Raw genomic sequence first — 25,428 nt, 5'->3', positions numbered from 1 at the left:
GAAGGGGAAAGAACACCTCTCCTTGCAATCAAACCATGTCTCTTACCAGCGGAGAAGCAAGGAAATACAATTAATGTTTGCTGTGAAGGTTTCTGTCAATAAAAAAATTTCTTTCATATAGAGGTTTGTAGCTATTCAAGTACCCGGACTAAGGTTTAAACACGTATCATCTGGGAATCACAGAAACAAAACAATTGATTTTGTTTACAGTGAACATATTCTAACTTCCTGTGTTCTGCTGATCTATACTTGAACTTTATCATCAATCATAATCCTCTCAGGTGGACTACAGAAAGTGTGCTATTATGTCATTTAGGTTTTCTAGCAACACTCTAAAGATTATAGCTTCGAAATCCATCTAAAATGGCATGTAATGCATTGAAATAAGAAATTACGACATGATTAGAGAAGCCACACCCATGCAGAGGTATGTGTTACCTTGTTTTAGAAATTCTCCATTCTCTTAACCTGGTTTTTAAAACTCTAAATTAGAAAGTTCCTTTAATAAATCTGAATTCTGCATTTTATTAACATATTTTGACAGTTTTTTGTGTGTAAAAGACAGTGATCCAGTTTTACCAGGATCTAGCCACACAGTGATTAAGAAACTTCTCAGGCTGCTATGGATGGCTGCATTGTGCTGTCTTTTGTTTCTGTTACAGATGTAAATCACTTCATTAATTCTATGGGTTTTGTGATTGGTGTTCAGGGTCTGAGTCAGATATTTGTAGAAAAGAAGATCTCAAAAGGATTTGCAATTAAGGCAACATTGTTTTTTTCATTCAGTATTTCTATCTGAATCTGTTAGTCCTGCACTACGAAAAGAAAGGATATTCAGTTCACAGTTTATCTGCCTATGTCCAAATAACTTGTAGAGGGGGCATGTATTTCAGATGGCAAAAAAATAAAATTGGAGAGTTGGAGTTCATCACGATGACATTTCAACAGAATCTTAATTAAGCACAGGATTAGCAAAAAGAGAAACTGTCAGGGAAAGGAGAATGCTCACTCCTGTAAGTAAGTATTGGCTGTTCAGGACTAAGTCTCTCACATTCCTCAAGCAAGGTTTATTGCAGTTATTACAAATCATTAAGCAAGGATAAGGGCTCCGCAATACTTTTCTGATTACTGACTGCACTATTTGGCAAGTTATCTTTGCTTTCTGATATTCTTGTTTATCCCTCTACTTAGCCCCTGACTGTGAAGTGTCGGGCAGTTATCCTTAGCTTAACTACAATTGGCTCAGAGTACCACAGAATTTGGGGGCGGAGAAAGACTTGGGAGAGACTTCTATTTCCCAGGGAAGAATAGTAGTGGGAGGAAATATTAGGCTGCAGACTCTGCAGTAGAGCCGCAGTAGAACTGCTGAGAAAGACCAAAGTTGCCAGAGATGTGGAACGCTCAGCAGGACAGCGACTCCGCGGAGGCCCTGAGACGCCGTCAACGCTGGTTCTGTGCTGGAACACTGGTGCTGGCTTTCACTGGAACCTTCATCATTGGCTTCCTCTTTGGTATGGTGCATTTGCATGGCAAACTGCATAACTTCCCATTTCCTTCCGTTCTGCAATCAGCAGCAACTGAGTCTGTAGGAGAGGTTAGCGCCCTCCCCCACCACACCGACGCCATACAGTGATTTGCATGGGGGGAGGGGCCAGCAGTATCCGAGTTAAGCTGAAGTTTCCTGGGGTTGGGCAGATTTGATTTAGGAATAAACTGCCAGTGAGTTTGAATTGCACAGATTAGAGTAAAATTGCAAACAAAACAACACAAAAAACCCGGAACAGGAACTAGAGTTAGGTCTGACCCACTGGAATCCTGCAAACACAGCATCTCTCAGTTCAGATCCCTAGTGGCTGCTGATACAAATCAAGCGATAAGCTTGGCTTTAGTGGCTCTTCCCTGTTTGGGGGGAGTGGGGAAGGGGGTGTCATTTAGCTCATACTTGGGAGAGTTTCAGAGATACCTCCGGGATACTAACGCATTCAGGACATCTCTGTGCAAAGAATCGCTTTCTGTTTACATTCCTCCTTGGACATAGCAGAGACACAGTCTGGGAAATGTGAATTAGTCAGCACTGCTTGAACACATCCTTTATGGTTGTTTCTTGAGCTTAGTTCAGATTAAGCCCAACTCTGTATATATGGTATCAATAACATTAAAGCTCCACTTGGGTTGACTGAGTAGATTTCTGTCTTCTCAGTTCAGGTACTCTGTAAAGCCTATAATAATGCTCTCTCCCTGTCAGATTAAAATCAACTCACTAGGCCAGGGGCTAAGGAGATTCTTATAACCTGTCTGTGTCTTTCTGTATATTGGATGTCTTGCAGAGTTATGAAGTACATTGTAGTATACTGTAGTTTTCAGAACATCAGGTCCTCATGCCAATTTTCAAGCAGAAACAAAAATATCAATGCATTTTGTCTTAGTGTCCATTTCAAAGCAGACTCAAAGTCTGAGTTTTTTTTAAATGTTTTGAGATAATTTATATATTTAAAAGTCACAATTAAAATACTCTTTATTGTTTAATAATTTCATATTTATATATGTGTATGTGTAGATGTAGGAAGGGTGTCCACAGAGTTTTGTTGGGAAATGTGTGATATGAATGCAAGGAATAAAACTCAGGTTCTTTGTAAGAACATAACATTCTCTAAATTGCTTGAGCAATCCCTCCAGTCACTTTACTAAGAATTTATTCATTATAACCTTCTGTTAAATGTTTGTTCTAGCTCCACAGAGAAACAAGCAATTTTTAGCAAGAGAAGCTAATGCAGGAGAAGTACATTTTCACAGCATTTTTATGTCCAATAATTGAAACAAAAACACAGAATTGAATTTTCACTTTAAATATTTCTGAGAAGTAACAGCAACACACATAAGATTGAGGTTGGGTTAAAATATATTGTATTTGCTTGGCAATTAAAAGGAATACAGATATGCTGCTTTTCTCTGTAAAGGAAAGGGAAAAAACTATGAATATCAGCTAATATGAGAGATAATTGATTAACTATGTATGTCATAAAAATAAGACCCTGTCATGAGCTCAAATCTCATTCATACTTTTGCTTGTATTTTTCAGGGTGGTTTATAAAACCCTCCAATGATTCTACTAGCAGTGTTTCCTATCCTGGCATGAAGAAGGCATTTTTGCAAGAATTGAAGGCTGAGAACATCAAAAAATTTTTATAGTAAGTATATACTTTTAATACATTCCATATGGTAAGGATTACACCTTCAGCTTTAACGTTATATCATTAGAAAACTTTCAGAGTAGAACTCCAAAAACATTTCCGGAAGAAGGACCAACTGTTGCAAACCAAAAATTATCTATCACAACTACTTAACCCACCGCAGCACAAAAGGAGCCATAAGAAGTATTTGAAAAATACATGTTCAGGTTCTGATAAAATTGTACTCATGAGCACAGAAATTTGATTCTCATGTGTAGATGCATTATAAAATCACATCTTATTCACTTCCTCACCTACTTCAATTATAAAGCTGTCCTTTGCCTGTGGAGTGCACAAAGTCAGATTTTGGACAGATATGGATGGAGAAACATACTTTGGTGACTCATCCTATAAGGAAAGGTAGTAGGCTGTAGTTAGGAAAAAGCTGATTTAAAGTCACACAGAATTTAGTTTGAGCTCCATCTCTGCTCATTATAAGGGAACTAACTTCGAGTGACTAATGAAACTTACCAAGCTTTTATTCTCATCTATGAGATGAGGATAATGGTACTTCTGCAGTAAGGATAAGCCTGGAAAGCAGATATCTTGAAAATTTAAAAACTAGTTCTATTCTTATTGAACGAGTGTCAAGCAAACACAGAAATTTTAAAAGTACTGGCCATTGAACTCTACTCCTGAACATGTGCAAGGCCCTGGTTTGATCCTCATTAGTGCAAGAAAATAAAACTTACACATAATCACAAAGTCAGATTTATATTTATTTAAAATTAAAATATGTGGATGCATATAGAATTCGCATATCTAATCATCTAGAGCACATCAGTTTTCAACAAATCAGATTAATATATGTGTCAAAAATATTTGATATCCCTCTACTAATAGGATTTCCTAATGAACACAAAGTGATTTGATATAAAAGACCATTAAATATTCACATATGGATAAAGTTGCATGTGTTTGAATACATATACCTACATTAATTATGATAGAGGTAAAACTCTGAGAGAGCTATTTATTTTAGGAGTGCCCCATTAAATAAGAGGTATTGGGCTTAAACTTCTTCATGGAAAATCTCCATATCTTGTATTTGCTTCATAAAACTGTGTATTATAGGCATGTCAAAAGTTGGTTTTTCATGGTGCTTATTGAAAATGCAAACAGACCAAACATTAATGTTTAAACACTTTCAACTTTCTTTCACCAGCAATTTCACACGGACACCACATTTGGCAGGGACACAACACAATTTTGAGCTTGCAAAGCAAATTCATGCCCAGTGGAAAGAATTTGGCCTGGATTTGGTTGAGTTATCTGATTATGATGTCCTGTTGTCCTACCCAAATAAGACCCATCCCAACTATATCTCAATAATTAATGAAGATGGAAATGAGGTAAGAAAAAATAAGATTTCACTTCTGTTGTATCACTTCCATGTATTTATTGAATTCAGAATTATTTATTTGTGATTTTAAAAGCTCTTTGTTAATGTCAGCTTATTTCTGAAGAGTGTTTGAACTTAGTGTGATTTGGGGAATACTTTTTAAAAGGATGCTTCATTATAGTTACATTCTGTTTTTTAAGCAGTATATCTGAATTTCAAAAGTAATATATGGTTAAGATTCTCAGTACCTAAACAGACACTTGTCACAGATTTAAACCACTAAGACTAGATTTAGGGGGCTGGAGAGATGGCTCAGTGGTTAAGAGCACTGACTGCTATTCCAGAGGTCCTGAGTTTAATTCCCAGCAACCACATAGTGACTCACAACCATCTGTAATGAGATCTGATGCCCTCTTCTGGTGTGTCTGAAGACAGCTACAGTATACTCATATATAATAAATAAATCTTTAAAAAAAAAGACAAGTTTTAGGGTTAAACTAAATATGTAGAAACCTAGTGTGAGTTTTTAGCTAGCAAGAATTTATTGTTTGAAAACACTGTATTTTCACTTGGTCTTAGCCAAAAACCTAGACACATTCAATAATTATATTTCAAAGGATCCTGTGTACAGGCCTTTGTATAAGACCTTACATTAGGCCTCTGGAAGCAAAAGGCAATTTGGAGATATAGTATAGTTTCAGCAAAGAATTTACAATCCTTATTATAAGTCCAGGTGCATCCTTGCCTAAGACATTATAGTACAGTTGTCTGGGATTGTTCAAACCAAGATGTATGTTTAATATTAAAACAATAAAGTATAAGTAAAACATTGATTTCTATTGGTATATTTTCTACAGCAGACTTAATATATTTAGTATAGTCTACAATGCTTCAAATAGCTATTTTGCAACTGAGATTTTTATATTATAAGTAGCATTTTTCAGACTCTCTACAAGTTAGATCATTTTCCTATTTGACTTTCTTTTCAAATTGCTATTAAACCTTTCGTACTAATAATGTCTCAGTCTTTTCTTATAATTAACATATACTATAATAATAATATATATGATATCATGATAAATTTAATCACAATTCCAGAGCATATTGTGCTTCTTGTTGTGTTCCCTTCTCGAGGGCAATCATTATTTAACTATGAGATGATTCTTTTGACATGTACTTATTTTCTGTAAGTAGCATGTTTTTATTACTTTTATTTCACATATTTGCAATCACTTGCAGTTTGATCATTCAGGTCTATGTTTGTCGCTCAGGTCTAACACAATCTTCATGCACTATCACATATTTCTTACAGTTTAAAAATATTTTTTTGTCAAACTATATATCCAACATGACACCATTCTTTAGTATTTCAAATTCAAAGAAAATTAACTGGTTCTGATACATGTAATAGCTATTATAATTTTTAATTGGCAGAATAATGCTATATTTTTAAAATATATATTCTTTATATACATTTCATTTTAATCACTATTTTATTCAATTGTGATACTGTCTGTCTCCATTTCCAGAATTATTGAACCTGTGTAAGGATGATAATCATGAGGTTCAAAGCCAACATGGAATTGTAGTCTAACTTGGATTACAAAACAATTATTGCAACAGTGGTGGTGGTGTAATGGAAAGTTACACCTTACTGCTGATGTATCTATATGCTGGTACACAGATATCTCATTGATGCATCAGTTAAGGTTTGTTCTTTGGCTATGTATTATAAATCTACATATTGACTCCCAAGGCTTGGTTGCTCACAGGGACAAAAAATACAGAGAATCTGCACATACAATGTAATCTTGCTACTAACTTTTGTTTAAATAAAAATGCCAACAGGCAATATCTGAGCAGAAGAGACACAGATAGGGTTTTGGGTTTTTGAATTAGGGTCAGAGGAGAACCACTAGGAAGAGATGGGGAAGGTAGAGTAAGCAGGAGATGCCAAGGGATAAGAATCTTCAAAATTTGGCCAAGAGTGTTGGCCAATTGGAGTTACTAGAAGCCCAGTTGGAACATAGCAAGTTATAACTTGTGGTTCTTGATAGGGAAGTAGACATAATAGCATAGATGGTAGATATCTGCTCAGCTCTATTGCTGATCAAGACTTCTTATAAATATAAATGTTGTATATCTTTTACTTCGGAACCGAATAATCAAAGGCCTACATTTTTGTTGCTTTGGCTAACATTATTTTTCACATATTCTCACATTTTATAATCTATGCAACAGCTAAATATATGTGCAATATTGATTTTTTCTATTATATCCTTAGTGCTTTTGACAGAAACATACAATTTTATTAATTCTTAAATTTATCATAATTTTATACCTTAAATTCTTCTTTTATTAATTATGTGCTTATGTAGATTTCCTTTATTACCATCTTTGTAGTTACTATGCCAGTCATTGTAGCATCTTCTGAATAATGTTAGCTTGCTGATATCCAGTTTGTAATAAAATGTGTGGTTCAAGTTCTCTTTTCTTTTATTGGATTTTTTATTTACATTTCAAATGTTATTACCTTTCCTGTTTTTTTTATTTACATTTCAAATGTTATTACCTTTCCTGATTTTCAAGTTCTCTTCTAACTGCTTCAAGTACCTTACAATTTTAGATAAGAGATATTTCAGTAATCATTATTTTGAAAATGATTTCTAATTTACATGTCTTCTTAAATTTCCATTTTGATAAGTCCAAGTGAGAAAAAAAGGGACTCACATTCTAGTCAGCTTCATCACTTGTATTTACTTATGAAACTTTATTTTAGCTTAAGGTTTGGGTGGTCTCTGTCAATAATCGAAGGGTTCCATTTTTTTGAACTTCTAATGAGGCAGTGCATAACAGAGAAGGGAATGGAAGTACAAACTACTGATGTCACAACAAGAAAGCAAAGATTGAGGATGGTGCTAGGAGTCCTTTAAGCTCATATTTTCCAATTAAAGGATCACCTACAAGGTTCTATCTCTACTGCTTTCGGAAACAACCAATGAGCTAACATATGGGCATTGAGGAATGTTCAGTATCCAAACCTATAATACAGATTTTAATGTTACCTCTCAGAATTCCTGTTGCATATCTATTTTCATTTGTTTGCTATTTCTGGGAGTTTCTTAATTTTTCTTTTGATGTTTAAATTGAATGACAATATACTTAAGCAGATACACAAATACATATTTTTGGTTAGTGTTTTTATTGTTTTAAGCATGAATGTTGTTTGTGGTATCCAGATAATTTTAAGGATGGATCCCTAAAATATAAAAATTATACTAACACAAATATGATATTTATATGATCTCTAAATAGTTATTGTAACATTATTACAAGTGACAACCTTTACTATGCAAGATTATGTATACAAGGACTTTTTAAAAAAGTCTGGTGGTATTTCTACTTAAATGGAAGTTAGTGCTTGTGAGGTTTGCTAGCACCAGCATGAGGTTAAATCTTCTCTACCTTACCTGTGTATTATTTGTGCTGTTATTTATAGAAGATAGGGATGTATGTTTCTCCATAAAGTCCATCATCAATTCTTGCTTTCCTTATGATACTACTGTCTTTTTTGGAAAAGCCATGTCTGTTTGAATTTCCTTTTTATTCACTCACAAACAGAGCTTATTTATTTCCTTATAATGAGGATTATTATTATTATTATTATTACTATTATTGTCATTTATTATAGCTTTATACCTAAATGGATTCTGAAAACAAAGTCTAAATTTTTCCATCTCTGCACATTGTTCACATTGTATCAGGTGTTGATATAAATTTGGAAATTACTAAATGATAACTGGAAGGAGACATGGATGCATATTTTTTCCTTGCTTGTGATAAAATGTAACTGATTTGCTCTTAATTCTCTTATTTGTTTCTCTAGATTTTCAAAACATCATTAGCTGAACTGTCACCCCCGGGATATGAGAACATATCAGATGTAGTGCCACCATACAGTGCCTTCTCTCCACAAGGGACACCAGAGGTAACAATGCAGCACAGCGCAATACAAATGATGAGCACAAACCACTTTCTTTATATATTTAGGCAATAATTAAAAGGTAAGAAGAGGGATTTCTACATAATTCAAAATTATTCCTTTTCCATATTTAAGAAACTAGGCTTGCTTGGTAAAAAAAATATTAAGTTTTCAAGGTGCTTTTGAAAATAAAATATGCTACAATGAGATGTACCTACACATTTATTGACTTTTCATAAACAATCATTTTTCATTTTATTAAATTGCTATTCTTATTTACATTCCAAAAGTTGTCTCTTCCATGTCCCCCTCCCTGAGTACTTCACTTCATCCCTCTTGCCACTCACCCCCAAAAGCTTTCCTCTTCACTGGGCATCAGGCTTCCACAGGATTAAGTGCACCCTCTCCCTTTGAGGCCAGACAAGGCATTCCTTTGCCAAAAGTGCCTGGGGCCACTAACCACCCTGTACGCTATTTGGTTTTTGTCTGAGTTTCTGCGAGATCTGAGGGGTCTAGGTTAGTTGACACTGTTGTTCTTCCTATTGGGTTGAAATCCCCTCAGCTCCTTCAATCCTTCTTCTAACTCTTCAATAATGGCCTCAGACCTCAATCCAACTGTTGGCTGAAAGTATCTGCATTTGTCCTAGTCAGTTGGTAGTAGAGACTTTTAATAATAGCACCAAGATTTGGTGTGTGCACATGGACAGGGTGGCTTTTCTCAGTCTCTGCTCCATTTTTGTCCCTGCATTTCCTATAGACAGGGACCATTCTGGCTTAAAAATTCTGAAAATGGTTGTGTGATCTCCTGCCTCAACTGGGATCCATGTCTATACACACCCACTTCTATGTAATCAAAACCCTACTGTTGTAAAGATTGTTGTCATTAGTTCAGAAAATTCCCTTAAACCTCTTCTCAATTTCATACACCATTAAGGCAATCATTGCTCTGGGGTGTGTGTGTGTGTGTGTGTGTTAATTTTCATCAGTATGTCAAAATAAAATGCTTAAGCTGACAACTGAAAAGATGCTGGATTATTTATTTTGACATGTAATTTCAAAGATTTGTGTCCATTATTGTTTGTACTCATAACGTGAGGCCCAAAGTAAGTTAAAAAGACATGTTTGAATAGGTACACAATCTTGGTCTGCTCAGGGAAACAGTGTAGAGCTGTGCTTCCACTGTGCACCATTGAATCTGTGACTATCCAAGCATCACTTAGCCAACACATTTGGTGAGAAGAAAGAGAACAGAAAGAATGCCTTTCTGAGACAACCCAAGTATGTTAGCTAAAATGAAAATCATTGACTTCTTTTACTTTCTCTCTTTTCATTCCACACTGTTCCCAAACTTTATTTTTATCTTTATCTGTTATTCTTTATTTATGCTTTTCCTTACTTTTTTTTCATGTGCCTTTTCTCTTAAAAATCTAACTTTTGTTTCTTTTTACATTTCTCATACTTTTCTTTATTTATATTTAAGCTTATGTTTATGTTTATATTCATATTCACAGCTATATTTATTTTTGTCTATATTTATACTTATATTTATGTTGAAGTACTTTATTAGTTTTTTCTTTTCTAGATTTTAATCTTTTAGTGTGTTCTGTGTATACTTTTGCTCCTTTCTGTGGCCATTACTGAAGTGCTGTGGTTACTGTTAACTGCATTTTACTGTGTTTCTGCATATGACTTGATTTGATGGTGGTGTTGCTATGGCCTATTTTCTCCCTTGAGTGGTAGTGGGATATTACCTCTCAAGAGAAACCTGATAAGAGGATCCTTGTTTAAAAGTGAAAGCGGGACTGGAGAGCTGATTAAGTGATTCAAAGTACTCTGTTCTTTCAGAGGACCTCCCATCAACACAGTTCACAACTGTCTGCAATTCCAGTCCCAAGTTATCAAAGGCTTCCTCTGTCTTCCTCAGGCACCAAACACACATACCGGGTACATATACATGCATGCAAGCAAATCATTTGTAGACATTAAAGCAACTAATGCAATACAACAAACTTAAAAACTTAAGTGGAAAAGAGATACACTGTGCCCTGTGACTCTTTGTGGAACTCATAGTGCTTTGAAATTACGTGAATCATATCAACGTGTACAGGGTATTGATGCAAATACTATTGGGTTTTCCCCTCGGGGACCCCAGACAAAACACAGACAACATCCAAACATTAACTTCCAATCGCAAAACAAATGCAAGGAGATCCTTTATTAAGTGTTCAGGAGCTATTTTGGATAGGCTAAGGCTGGCAGATAACCTTCCTGTAGGTGGCTAACTATCATTGCATAGTCTATAATGAGTGAACTCAATGGCAAGTTCCCAAAGAAACTTCATCTCAAGATTGCTTCTTGCAGCTGATATACCCTTCCTGTCATTATTAAATTAATATAATCATCCTCAGGCACTAGCCCACCCTATTGGTCAGATTTCCTGGGGATTAACATAAAGTTAAACTTTCATGAATTAATGCTCTTTAGAATAATTAATGGTCCTGTATAACCCCTTGTTTGATTGAAATAATTTTACAAGGAAAGTTTTAAGAGATGGTCTTAACTATATTGCTGGAAAGATATAAAAAAGTTAGAATCAAAAATACAAAGTGCCCACTCCTCATATAGTAAGCTCAGACTTCATGATAAGAAGTACAATGGGCTTTCATAATTAGAATAAAAGAGGAATAGTTTTGGCACAAATTTGTGTTCAAGAAAAAGAATTTAGCTCCAAGGATAAAACCTCAAGTATTCATTGTGAAGAGGTAAGGGCATGCAAAAGCTGTTGCTATGAAGTTATAGTGAGCATATTGGAATCAGACACTGCTTTGAACTTAATATTAACATTCTTCTTTAACTCACATTTTGTGTAAAAGTTTTATATCTGGGTAATTTTCTAAAAAAATTTTGTGTAAGAACAACAACCCCTTTACACATACTCCCTCCCCCAGCTTCTATGAGCATACTCTCCCACCTACCCAACCTGTTCCTCCCACCTTTCTGTCCTGGCATTCCCCTACACTTGGGTATCTAGCATTCACAGAACCAAGGGCCCCTCCTCCCACTGGTGCCCAACAAGGCCATCCTCTGATACATATGTGTCTTGAGCAATGGGTCCCTTCCTGTGAACTCTTTATTTGGTGGTTTAGTCCCTGGGAGATATGGGGTGTTTGATGGGTTGATATTGTTGTTCTTCCTATGGAGTTGCAAACCCCTTCAGCTGTTTCACTCCATTCCCCAATGCTTCTCTTGTGGACTCCTTTCTCAGTCCAATATTGGACTGTGAGCATCTGTCTTTGTCAGGCTTTTGAGGAGCCTCTCAGGAGACAACTATATCAGGCTCCTGTCAACCTGCATTTCTTGGCATTAACAATATTGTCTGGGTTTGGTGCCTGTATGTATATGGGCTGGATACCTAGGTGGGGCAGTCTCTGGATCACCTTTTCGACTCTGCTCCATACTTTGTATATGGATTTCCTCCTGTGAGTATATTTTGTTCTCCCTTCTAAGAAGGACTGAAGCATCCACACCTTGGTCATCCTTCTTCTTGAGCTTCAGGTGGTCTATAAATTGTATCTTTGGTATTCCAAACTTTTGGGCTAATATCAGTGAGTACATAACACCTGGATTTTTTTCTTTTTTCTTTTCTTGTTGAGGATGATATTTTCTACTTCCATCCACTTGCCTATGAATCTCATAAAATCATTGTTTTTAATAGCTGAATAGTACCCCATTGTGTAAATGTTTCCTGTATCCATTCCTCTGTTGAAGGACATCTGGGTTCTTTCCAGCTTCTGGCTATAATAAATAAGGCTGCTTTAGAACATAGTGGAGCATATGTCGTCCTTGTTAGATGTTGGAAAATCTTTTGGGTGTAGGCCCAGAAGTGGTATAGATGGGTCCTCAGGTAATAATACTATGTCCTATTTTTTGAGGAACTGCCAGACTGATTTCCAGAGTAGTTGTACCAGCTTGCAATTCCACTGACAATGGAGGAGTATTCTTTTTTCTTCAGATTATCACCAGCATCTGTTGTCACCTGAGTTTTTTATCTTAACCATCCTTTTCTCTTCTGACTTGTGTGAAGTGGAATCTCAGGGTTGTTTTGATTTGCATTTCTCTTATGACTTAGGATGTTTAATATTTCTTTAGGTGCTTCCTGGCCACTGATAAGGTTAAGAAATGTGAACAGATCAATTTAATATCTCTTTCTCTCCCTCTCTTTTCTCTCCTCTCTCTCTCTCTTTCTTTCTCTCTCTCTCATCTCTTCTCTCTCTTTTCCCTTCCTTCTTTCTTCTTGGATGATATATCAGTGGTACCAATACATAAAAGATTGTGAGATCATCTCCAGGAGCATAATAAACCTATCTGTGGCTACTCTTTCATGAAAGAATGATTCTCCCCCTCATCAGTTAACAACTGCCAATAGTTTCTATAAGGCAGGCCTTCACCCATCTATGCAGGAATCTTGGCTTTCTAGTTCTGTTGGTAATCATGGGGGCTCTGATTTACTAAATACGACAGCCACTGCCGATTGCTGATCTTAGTGCATAAGCTATTGGTGTTCTGTTCAGGCAATTTTCCCCTGTGCCCATATATCTGAGGCTCTTCTCCATTTTTTCTTCAATTAGTTTTAGTGTATCTGGTTTTATGTGAGGTCCTTGATTCACTTGGACTTGAGCTTTGCACAGGGCAATAAGAATGGATATATTTACATTCTTCTACGTGTTGACCACCAGTTGAACCAGTACCATTTGTTGAAAATGCGATCTTTTTCCCACTGCATGGTTTTAGCTCCTTTGTCAAAGATCAAGTGACCATAGCTATTTGGGTGCATTTCTAGATCCTCAATTCTATCCCATTGATCTGCCTGCCTGTCTCTGTACCAATACCATGCAGTTTTTATCACAATTGCTCTGTAGTACAGCTTGAAGTTAGGAATGTTGATTCCCCCAGAGTTTCTTTTATTGTTGAGGATAGTTTTCACTATCCTATTTTTTTTGTTATTCCAAATGAATTTGCAAATTGCTTTTCTAACACAATAAAGAATTGAGTTGGAACTTTTCTCTGGATTACATTGAATCTGTAGGTTGCTTTTACCAAGATTTCCATTTTTACAATAACAATCCTGTCAATCCATGAGTATGAGAGTTCTTTCCATCTTCTGACATCTTCAATTTCTTTCTTCAGATACTTGAAGTACTTGTCACACAGATACATTTCTAAGTTAATACTTAAGGGATAAATTAATTAATAAAATTATGACAGTGCAGCAAAATATAGTCATATGTTAGTTTTTAGTTTTGGGTTTAACTAATATTTTTGTGGTATTGTTGATTAAGCCTAGAGCCTAGTACATACTGAATAAATATTATACCATTAAGCTACATTTCAATACCATATTCATATTTTTAATTGAAAGAAGTTAAATAGTAAATACATACAAATAGTATTTAAATTATTTCAGATATATATGAACAACTATGCAATTGCTTCTAAAACATTGCTATTAAGAGCATGCTGGAAGTCATGTAATGTAGGCACTTAGGTTCCTAAAAGTATAAAGAAGATGTTTTAGATGTTTTTTAGAACATTTTATATTTGTGCAAAATAAATGAACATGTACATTACTTTCCAGAGTTCCCTTAGGATTAAATTAGAGGATGAAAAGCATTTTATAAAATCACTTTACAAATGACCCTTATAGAGAATTAAGGATAATGTGATGCTGGCATGTAATCACACAAATCATTAAAACAAGGCCTCCTGAAAAGCAGGGCCTTTTTGTCTCTGAGGTTTGTGAAGACTCACTATCCTCCAATTTGAGTGAGTGCTTTAAAGAGAAGAATGGTTTCTTTTATCAAATGCTTCTCAACCTATGGTGACCGATATTTTTCAGATTACATGTAGCAACTTGAATACTTACATTATTCTACATCTTGATTTATTCAGGAAAAGAAAAAGCAAAATGTATCATTTAATCAACTCGCCTCCTAAGATATCAAATTGTATTTTCAATTTAAGTTAACCTTTGCTTTGACTGTCTCAGTTAAGGCACATCTGTCATGACCCTCTTATGTGTTTTCGCTCTCTCCCTCTTCAAATATCAAACATCTTTCAATCAGAGATAGCTCTATAATCTACATTTTGTACTAAACCGTTCCTGATCTTGACAGGGGGATCTAGTATATGTTAACTATGCACGGACTGAAGACTTCTTTAAACTGGAACGGGTCATGAAGATCAATTGTTCTGGGAAGATTGTCATCGCCAGATATGGGCAAGTGTTCAGAGGAAATAAGGTAAAGAAAAGATGTCCTTTCAGAATAGTAGATAGACTGGAGATAACCGTTAAGAGATAAATACTGTACTATTTCCTTATACATAAATCTTCGTTCAAAAAAGGAAGAGCAAAAGATACACATGAAAGTAGGAGAGATCGGCCTGTTTGCCAGTCAGTAGGGGAGAAGTAGAAATGATTAAGAGAGATAGGATCATAAGTGGATGAGTATAATCTGAGCATATGCTATTTATGTGTGGATTTGCTATAATTTTTTCCACTGTTTTGTACAGTTCATACATTTGTACATTTTGAAAGTTCACCTCTTTCTGTAATCTAAAATATTGTAATATGATAGATTTTTACATTTTTTCTCAGATTATGATTCTCTTATCTCTGTACACTCCACTTTACAAAGAAGATACACTGAGAGAGAGTGTGTCTTTGAATTGTGTTGTTGAATTCTGCCTGTATTTTGCAGAGTGAATGTAGCAAATATTCTGTACCTTCAAGATTCAGTGACCTACCAACAAACACAAACTCACAATGGGTTTCCTACTAGTTTCTACTACCTTTGTGTTATATATTATCTTCACTTTTTTCAATTAAATTTAATGTGGATCATTACTATAGTTAGTGCAAGAAGTCTTTATTCTTTCCCAGACATAGATTTAAAGGGGATTTGGCTTAGGAATTCTACTTTCTTATTATCCTTCTAGAAAGCCAGAGAAGATAGCGATTCCTTGCTCCCATGGTTATGAGAGTGTTCTACATTTGTCACTCTGCAAAACCATCAATTTTTAGATCTAAAATGGCATCTATGCCTAGTAGCATTTAGCTGTAGCTACTTGAGGCTCTGAGCTAAGATAATTACAAGTTTAAGGCCTTCCTGGGCTACAGAGTGAATTATTGTTCAGCCTTGGAATCTCAGTGAGACCTGGCCTTTAAAACAGAAGATGAAGCTTAGCTATTTGTGCAATGTGATTTTGGTATCTGACATTATTCAGCCTGTAAAAACTTACCTAAAATGAGAAAAGAAACATCATATTTTCTAGGTTAAAAATGCTCAGCTGGCAGGTGCAAAAGGAATCATTCTGTACTCAGACCCTGCTGATTACTTTGTTCCTGGGGTGAAGTCCTATCCAGATGGTTGGAACCTCCCTGGAGGTGGTGTTCAGCGTGGAAATGTCTTAAATCTTAATGGTGCAGGTGATCCACTCACACCAGGTTATCCAGCAAATGGTGAGTGATCAGATCCTAACCATTTATATCAATTGACCATTTCAAAAGATGTAGAAAATTTATGTGTCAAAAGGACCAAGAACATATTCTTCTTATTTTCTTCCTAGAAATAAAATATGTTTAAAATTCTGAAAATTATCTGATCATGTTCCTTACCCATAATTTAAGAACTCAATCAGATAGCTTGCATGACACATGTGGGTGGAAACAGAATACAGCAATAATATATTTAAAATAATTTTATAGCAGAATGTGTGAACACTCACCACTAACGTTGAATGTGGTTGAAGAGGAATATGAGTGGACTCACGTGTGTTCTAGTCTGAACATGAGTTTGGCCAGGTTGACTATCCTTATTAAAGAAATGTACGCAAACCTAATTTTCATGAGTAAAATTTTTAATTTTCTAGTAATGAATAGAAAATCAAAAGGCCTCATAAAATGATTAGATAGTTCACTAAGGATATGGAGCCTAGAGAGTGCACTAAGAAAACAAAACCTTTTTGTTTTTTTGCAATAATAAGTAAAATTACCAAGTAATGTTTTCTAAATGATAACTTCTGAATACTTTAATAATCTTACAGGCAAGAGGTATTACGACCTCTGTCTTGGAGGAAAATGAGTCTAATTGTTAACAGTCCGGGCATACTTAATACACCACTAAGCAGGGCACTGGAGTGCAAAGTCACATTATGGGCTTAGAGTCCACATTCTTGTCTTTTGCTGAAATGCTGCCTAGCCAAGCATTAACAAACAAGTTAAATTGTTTTGGGTGTATTTAGATATCAGATGGTGTCTATACTGTGTTCCCTTAGTTTGCATAGTTTGGAACAGAGCAACGTTTTCTGTACCTATGATGTGTACATATTGATTTTTCATCTCTGATCTACCAAATCGTATACCTCTGTAAAGCTTATATGTTTGGAGGGTTGTAAATCACTCTTAAAGCACAGAAGACTGTCATGGATATTTCCAATATTTAAAATAACTTTATATTTCTCTACTGTAAAGCATAGACACATTGGTAGGCTTTCCATGATTCATTATATAACCGCACTCCCATCTTCATAGAAGCAATATTAAATGGGCTCAGTGGTTATTAATACAACATGTAAAATAGAGGGAGCAACGTGTTTGGAGAATTATGGGGAGTGGGAGGAAGGGAATTGTAATTGATACAATGAAAATACATGTATACATGTATGAAATTTTCAAAGAATATAAAAAGAAAAGCCCTCATATATAAACATAAAAAGGGACTTAGAAATGGGAAGAAAAGCCATAAGTTTTTTTTATTCTTACTTTTCCATTTCCACATTTAAAATTCTTTCTTCCAACATGTTACTCTTATTAAACTAGAATTGTGAAAATAAAATAAAATTAACTTCTATTTATGATCTCAACATTTAAAATGATGGACATTTTGTGGGAAAACATGTAATTTGAATGGATAGCATTAGTCAATTTTTGTGACCTTACATTTTCATGTTCATTTAAATTTTACCTTTTCTCTTCTTTTCTTTCACTGAAAATAGATTTTATTTTTCACACAGCCTTTTCTGATTATGCCTTCTCTTTCTCAGTTACTTTGAGGTGAAGCTGTGCTCATCTTCTCTCCCATCTGAACACTTCCTGCCTTATTCAAAAACAAATAGTTATCTAAAATATAAAAAAGATAAAAGAAATTCAAATAAATCAGAATGGATCAAAACAAACAGAAGATAAAATGCCAAAGAAAAAGAATGACAAACCCATACAGATGCAGAGACACCTACAGGAAATCCATAAAAACACAAAACTGGAAGCCATACATATATATGAAGGGCCCATAGAGTAAAAATAATCCCCCAAAAGAATAGACAAAGATGCCATTGAGTACATTTTTTGTTAGTTCTTTCCTGATGGACACTGAGACTCTTCATAATAATTCGTTGTACCCCCAATGAAATTCTCTTAGAGAAAACTACTACTTTTTCATTTGTGGTTGGTTATCTATTGGAAATAACTTCTAGGTTAAGAATGGAGGTTTTTTGTCTCCTCCTTTGAGCTCTAAGAACCAATCTGGCACAGGCCAGATGCATGCTGCCACAGTCTCTGAGTGTTTATATGTGCACCAGCTGTGTTGTATTTAGAAAACTTTGTTTCCTTGGCATTCTTCATTCCATCTGGCTCTTAGAACCTTTCGGCCTCCTCTTCCTGAGAGCTCCCTGATGCATAAAGGAAAGGTGCAGTGGAGACATTCGTTTTAGAACTGAATGTTCCAAGATCTCTCACTTTCTGCACAGTGTCCCATTATGGATCTTTTGAAGGAGTAAGTTTCTCTAAAGAAGTCTGAATGAAGCCTTTATCTAAGAGAATAGCAGAATGATATTAGGTGCCATTTTATTGCTGCATTCTTTTAATTAAAAAAATAAGTATTTTATTTTCCTCCAGGTACCTGACTTATCCAGTTTCAGTTTCTTTACCATGTGAACAGTGTCAGGAATGGGTTCTATTTTATGGTGTGGGCAGTAAATCCAATCAGGTATAGTTTTGTCGCTTTCACAACATTTATGCCTTTATTCCCTAGAGCACCTCGTAGGCTGATCATTATTGTAGATAGAAGGGTTTGTACCTGGGTTGGTGTTTACCTTTCTCTTTTTGTAGCATACAAGGTTCACTCCTATACCATAGACGACAAATATTCTGTAGGAGTGAGTGCACTAGCTAGGCACCAAGTCAACTTCTTCATATTCAATTACTTTTGTAAATATTGTCTTCAGCAATAGGGCTTATCATCAGTGTGTGGGAACAATTAATAGCCACAACAATAAATTAAGTAGTTTGGGGTTTTCCCTAGAACCCACTATGGCCAAGAACTCATTATATATAACCCAGTTCTACCACTGTAAGAAGCTTGCATTGTGCTGGGCTGCCAAATGGCTCCTCAAATGACACTTAGTTTTAGCTATCTCTTTCCTATGCCATATTTCTTCCCTCATCTTTCTTCTTAAGTTAAGAACTAGCAATGAAAATGCTAGCTAGAGCAATTTTCTGTTTCACAAATTTTGTTTTTGTTTTTGCTTCCACATTACAGTTTTTTTTTTCCAAAGGCAATAAAAATGTTTCATTCAAACTGGAAAAGGCTCTACAAAGAGTCTTACCTTCAGCAGTCAGAGGCAGCATACAGTGGAGTTTGTACCCAGTGGGGAGGCACTGCAGGTTCACAGCTTCTTTCCCTCCTTAAATGGGAAGCAGCTTCCCTCATTGATACCCTGATAGTACAGGATAATCACCTCAGATCAATTCTTTCTGCCTGGCTCTACAAAGCAGAGCAGAGAGGTGACCGTTGCATCATTCTTTAGCTCTGGATGCCAACATGCCAGAGTTTCAGCAAACCTCATGTTTCATGGCAGGTTCAGGAGCCCACCTTCTTTATCTGACATACACATTGCCACCTGAGGTTTGGTCTGCTTCTCTGCCTGGATCCCTTTCTCCAAAAGTACACAATGCCCATGTCTAGTTCTTACATGAACACTGATCAGCCACCTTTTTAGACTGACTAATATAAACTAGCTGAGCAGTCCAGCATTCTTCACTTTGCTTTGTTGCTGTCACCAACATGTTGGTTCTCTAGAAAAAGACCTTGTTTTTTCAGTGCTATAAATGAAAACCTATGGGGGAAAACCAAACTAGCATACATGATATCCTTAGTAGCTGCTGACTGAAAAAAATGTCACCGTGGAACTCAGCCCTGGGCTTGGAAAAGTTCCATAACTCAAGACTATATGGAAGTGCCCCAGCAGAAGGCCAAGAGTCTGTGTGTCAGCCTGGTCCACAAGGGTCATTTCAGCAAGCAGCTGTGCTCAGCTTTCACCTTGACAACTTAGAGGTATCTGACTTTTAGGGCTGGGTTCCTGGCCTAAGAAAGTCTCAGGGTTCAGGTGCACAGCCCCTTTTTCACTAGAAGAGGACTTTTGGCCACAAGTTCATTGTCATTCTTGATCGTCTTGAGTCGGGCTTTGCCCTTGGATGGGATAGAGAAGGTAAGACAACTAACTCTCGTTGAACTCAAGTGGGAAGACACCTATGTCTCCATTAAAGTGATTTTGGACACCTGCAGATACTGTTTCCCAGGCCCACTCACCAACTTCCTATCCTGTAAGATTAGAACATTGTCTGTTTCTTTGTCTTGCTTTGGCTGAGCCAAAAATGGATGCTGTCTGTAGTTCCTTGTCATCATCTTCTTTCTAATCATAGTCACATGGCAGCTACTTTCTGCAGATAACTTCCAAAAGGCTCCAATAATGTAGTCTTGAGCTGCAATCCTGTCAGTAGAGAGCTGCTCATGACCGATCATGACTATATGACAAATGTCATAGATGGAAACAGCATGTTGCATTGTGTCTGTGAGAGACCTAATGCTGTGTTGTCCATGGAAAGTCATGGAATAGAGAGGCAGGTCCTCAAAACTGTCTGCCCACTCTTCATACTTGTCCAGTTGCTCTTCCAGATATGTCATAGCAATCTTAGCATGACCTGGGCTTTTCTCAAATTGCTGATCTCAATGATACCCCACAGTGTGTTCACTCCCTTGATAGACAATTCCAGGGCATACTCACTGATGGATGTTGTCTTGCTGCTTCCTGTTGGCCCTGTAAAGGCCGTCAACTCACCCACCTCATCATGTTCAGCAGATGATTCAGGTCTGGGAATCTGCTCGAACAGACACCAGCTGCTTGTTGCACATCTGATACTCTCAAAAACCTCTTCTTAAAGCTGGCAAAAAGACACAAAAAGACTCATGCCAGGCAGGGAAAGCAGTATGAAGAATATGGAGAAGATTTAAGCCTTGGTTTAAGGGCTCCAGGGGATGAGGTTGCTGGTTCTTAGACCTCACCCAAGAACATCATTTGGGGTTGACATTTCAGGCAAACAGTTTTGGCAGCTTCTCAGGATCTAATCCTATGGAATTGTTCGAGTTAAGGGCAAAAGGTTAAGAGTAAACAGAGTGTTCCCTGGGGTAGGAAAAAAGTGGGTATCCTTGTAGCCTGGCTCAAGACCAAGTTGTCCAGCTTGTGACTTGTCTGAACCACCTCAGCATCTCTATAGCTGCTGTTCACTGGTAATCCAAATAGGTTATGAGAGACACCAGGCCCAGTAAAGGTGTTCTCTACGTACTGTACTCCATTTTCCTGACTCTCAGCCCCTAGTAACTTCAAGCCACATAATCCTGAGCTCCCACTGGTGAACCAAGGGAACAGCAGACTTGAGTAGATTGAAGATAGTAGACAAAATTTCCTAAGTGTGTCATCTGTCACCTTGGTAAGGCCAAACATCACATGAGCTACCTAGGTTTCCTAGGGTTCAGGCAGCTCCAAAAGAAGTATGGTTCCGTTCCAGATTCTCAAGAACTCCTACCTTTCCTCAGCTTTTGGGCCCTCCCTAAGTAGGATTCCCTCTTTGGCCCTATCCCCTCATCCCTTCACACTGGCCTGGAAGTCTTCCCAGTTCCCTTCTGCTAGGCTGGTCATGCAAAGGAAGTGCCCTGTGGTCTTGTCATTGAAGAGGCAGAAGGAATTGCTAGCACTCTTCTGATTTTTGATATCTAAGGATCCCACAAAAGGACTTGGTGCTTGAAGGCAGCTGTGGCCATCCTGGAAGGGGGTCCTATGAGCTTGTAAATATTGGTGGATTTCAGTTGTAGTCAGAGGCAACACTGGTACTTCTAAGGCTGGGAGTGTTTCTTTTCTGTACCTTCTGTGGGGAGGGGTTGGAGTCAAGATTCAAAACAGGCCCAAGCAGGCCCCTCCTCACCACCCATTCCCCATGCAGTGGCAGCAGATCCAGAGGCTTATGCACTTCAGAGAAGGAGCCACATTAATTCCTAATGGAGTGGGATGCCACTACTATAAAAACTTTTGGTGTCTGGGTTAGAATCTTCACTAGGCCAGACCTAGGAGCCTTCTACAAGGAACTGAGAGAACTCACTATTGCTAGCTTTTCTCTTCATCTTTCCTCAAACTTCTTCTTCTTCTTTTTTTTCTATTAACTTGAATATTTCTTATTTACATTTCGAGTGTTATTCCCTTTCCCGGTTTCCGGGCAAACATCCCCCTAATCCCTCCCCCTCCCCTTTTGTATGGGTGTTCCCCTCCCCATGCTTCCCCCATTGCCACCCTCCCCCCAACAATCTCATTCACTGGGGGGTTCAGTCTTGGCAGGACCAAGGACTTCCCCTTCCACTGGTAATCTTACTAGAATATTAATTGCTACCTATGAGGTCAGAGTCCAGGGTCAGTCCATGTATAGTCTTTAGGTAGTGGCTTAGTCCCTGGAAGCTCTGGTTGCTTGGCATTGTTGTTCATAAGGGGTCTCGAGCTCCTTCAAGCTCTTCCAGTTCTTTCTCTGATTCCTTCAACGGGGGTCTTATTCTCAGTTCAGTGGTTTGCTGCTGGCACTTGCCTCTGTATTTGCTGTATTCTGGCTGTGTCTCTCAGGAGCGATCTACATCCGGCTCCTTTCAGCCTGCACTTCATTGCTTCATCCATCTTGTCTAATTGGATGCCTGTATATGTATGGGCCACATGTGGGGCAGGCTCTGAATGGGTGTTCCTTCTGTGTCTGTTTTAATCTTTGCCTCTCTTGTTCCCCTTTTAAGAAGGAGTGAAGCACTCACATTTTGATCATCCTTCTTGAGTTTCATTTGTTCTAGGCATCTAGGGTAATTCCAGCATTTGGGCTAATAGCCACTTATCAATGAGTGCATACCATGTGTGTTTTTCTGTGATTGGGTTACCTCACTCAGGATGATATTTTCCAGCTCCAACCATTTGCCTACGAATTTCATAAAGTCATTGTTTTTGATAGCTGAGTAATATACCATTGTGAAGATGTACCACATTTTCTGTATCCATTCCTCTGTTGAAGGGCATCTGGGTTCTTTCCAGCTTCTGGCTATCATAAATAAGGCTGCTATGAACATAGTGGAGCACGTGTCTTTTTTATATGTTGGGGCATCTTTTGGGTATATGCCCAAGAGAGGTACAGCTGGATTCTCAGGCAGTTCAATGTCCAATTTTCTGAGGAACCTCCAGACTGATTTCCAGAATGGTTGTACCAGTCTGCAATCCCACCAACAATGGAGGAGTGTTCCTCTTTCTCCGCATCCTTGCCAGCATTTGCTGTCACCTAAGTTTTTGATCTTAGCCATTCTGACTGGTATGAGGTGAAATCTCAGGGTTGTTTTGATTTGCATTTCCCTTATGACTAAAGATGTTGAACATTTCTTTAGGTGTTTCTCAGCCATTCGGCATTCCTCAGCTGTGAATTCTTTGTTTAGCTCTGAACCCCATTTTTAATAGGGTTATTTGTCTCCCTGCGGTCTAACTTCTTGGGTTCTTTGTATATTTTGGATATAAGGCCTCTATCCGTTGTAGGATTGGTAAAGATCTTTTCCCAATCTGTTGGTTGCTGTTTTGTCCTAACCACAGTGTCCTTTGCCTTACAGAAGCTTTGCAGTTTTATGAGATCCCATTTGTCGATTCTTGATCTTAGAGCATAAGCCATTGGTGTTTTGTTCAGGAAATTTTTTCCAGTGCCCATGTGTTCCAGATGCTTCCCTAGTTTTTCTTCTATTAGTTTGAGTGTATCTGGTTTGATGTGGAGGTCCTTGATCCACTTGGACTTAAGCTTTGTACAGGGTGATAAGCATGCATCGATCTGCATTCTTCTACATGTTGATCTCCAGGTGAACCAGCACCATTTGCTGAAAATGCTATCTTTTTTCCATTGAATGGTTTTGGCTCCTTTGTCAAAAATCAAGTGCCCATAGGTGTGTGGGTTCATTTCTGGGTCTTCAATTCTGTTCCATTCGTCTATCTGTCTGTCTCTGTACCAATACCATGCAGTTTTTATCACTATTGCTCTGTAGTACTGCTTGAGTTCAGGGATAGTGATTCCCCCTGAAGTCCTTTTATTGTTCAGGATAGTTTTAGCTATCCTGGTTTTTTTGTTATTCCAGATGAATTTGCAAATTGTTCTGTCTAACTCTTTGAAGAATTGGATTGGTATTTTGATGGGGATTGCATTGAATCTGTAGATCGCTTTTGGTAAAATGGCCATTTTTACTATATTAATCCTGCCAATCCATGAGCATGGGAGATCTTTCCATCTTCTGAGGTCTTCTTCAATTTCTTTCTTCAGAGTCTTGAAGTTCTTATTGCACAGATCTTTTACTTGCTTGGTTAAAGTCACACCGAGGTACTTTTTATTATTTGGATCTATAATGAAGGGTGTTGTTTCCCTAATTTCTTTCTAGGCTTGTTTCTCTTCTGTGTAGAGGAAGGCTACCGATTTATTTGAGTTAATTTTATACCCAGCCACTTTGCTGAAGTTGTTTATCAGCTTTAGTTGTTCTCTGGTGGAACTTTTGGGATCACTTAAATATACTATCATATCATCTGCAAATAGTGATATTCTGACTTCCTCTTTTCCGATCTGTATCCCCTTGACCTCCTTTTGTTGTCTGATTGCTCTGGCTAGAACTTCAAGAACTATATTGAATAAGTAGGGAGAGAGTGCGCAGCCTTGTCTAGTCCCTGATTTTAGTGGGATTGCTTCAAGTTTCTCTCCATTTAGTTTAATGTTAGCAACTGGTTTGCTGTATATGGCTTTTACTATGTTTAGGTATGGGCATTAAATTCCTATTCTTTCCAGGACTTTTATCATGAAGGGGTGTTGAATTTTGTCAAATGCTTTCTCAGCATCTAATGAAATGATCATGTGGTTTTGTTCTTTCAGTTTGTTTATATAATGGATCACGTTGATGGTTTTCCATATATTAAACCATCCCTGCATGACTGGGATGAAGCCTACTTGATCATGGTGGATGATTGTTTTGATGTGCTCTTGGATTCAGTTTGCCAGAATTTTATTGAGTATTTTTGTGTCGATATTCATAAGGGAAATTGTTCTGAAGTTCTCTTTCTTTGTTGTGTCTTTGTGTGCTTTAGGTATAAGATTATTAATTGTGGCTTCATAGAAGGAATTCGGTAGTGCTCCATCTGTTTCAATTTTTTTGGAATAGTTTGGATAATACGAACACAACTCTTTTTTTTTTTTTCATCTTTATTCACTTGGGTATTTCTTATTTACATTTCGATTGTTATTCCCTTTCCCAATTTCCGGGCCAACATCCCCCTTGACCCTCTCCCTCCCATTCTCTATGGGTGTTCCATATGGGGGTCCATCCTCCTCCCATTACCTCCCTCCCCTCAACAATCACGATCACTTGGGGTTCACTCTTGGCAGGACCAAGGGCTTCCTTCCCCTTCCACTGGTGCTCTTACTAGGCTACTCATTGCTAGCTATGAGG

At 37.3% G+C, this 25,428-nt stretch overlaps 1 protein-coding gene and 1 pseudogene across 7 annotated transcripts in view; one reads left to right on the top strand and one right to left on the bottom strand.

Moving 5' to 3' along the window:
- Positions 1 to 1,049: 1,049 nt before the first annotated feature.
- Positions 1,050 to 25,428, top strand: part of Folh1 (folate hydrolase 1) — an 86,028-nt gene continuing 61,649 nt past the window's right edge. Inside the window, exons 1-6 of one of the 7 annotated variants that reach the window (XM_063275909.1) lie at positions 1,050 to 1,511; positions 3,080 to 3,188; positions 4,396 to 4,582; positions 8,459 to 8,560; positions 14,728 to 14,853; positions 15,887 to 16,073. In XM_063275909.1, coding sequence (XP_063131979.1) covers positions 1,391 to 1,511; positions 3,080 to 3,188; positions 4,396 to 4,582; positions 8,459 to 8,560; positions 14,728 to 14,853; positions 15,887 to 16,073 — 832 coding nt within the window. In that variant the 5' untranslated portion in view covers positions 1,050 to 1,390. Of the gene's footprint in view, positions 1,512 to 3,079; positions 3,189 to 4,395; positions 4,583 to 6,101; positions 6,282 to 8,458; positions 8,561 to 14,727; positions 14,854 to 15,886; positions 16,074 to 25,428 lie in introns of those variants that run through there. The other 6 variants (XM_063275902.1, XM_063275908.1, XM_063275907.1 and 3 more) reach the window with 6 other exon arrangements.
- LOC103691192 (twinkle protein, mitochondrial pseudogene) lies at positions 19,919 to 20,591 on the bottom strand (annotated as a pseudogene).

This window comes from Rattus norvegicus, chromosome 1 (assembly GCF_036323735.1).
Source record: "Rattus norvegicus strain BN/NHsdMcwi chromosome 1, GRCr8, whole genome shotgun sequence".
Classification (NCBI taxonomy): domain Eukaryota; kingdom Metazoa; phylum Chordata; class Mammalia; order Rodentia; family Muridae; genus Rattus; species Rattus norvegicus.
This window is presented reverse-complemented; position numbering and strand designations above follow the sequence as displayed.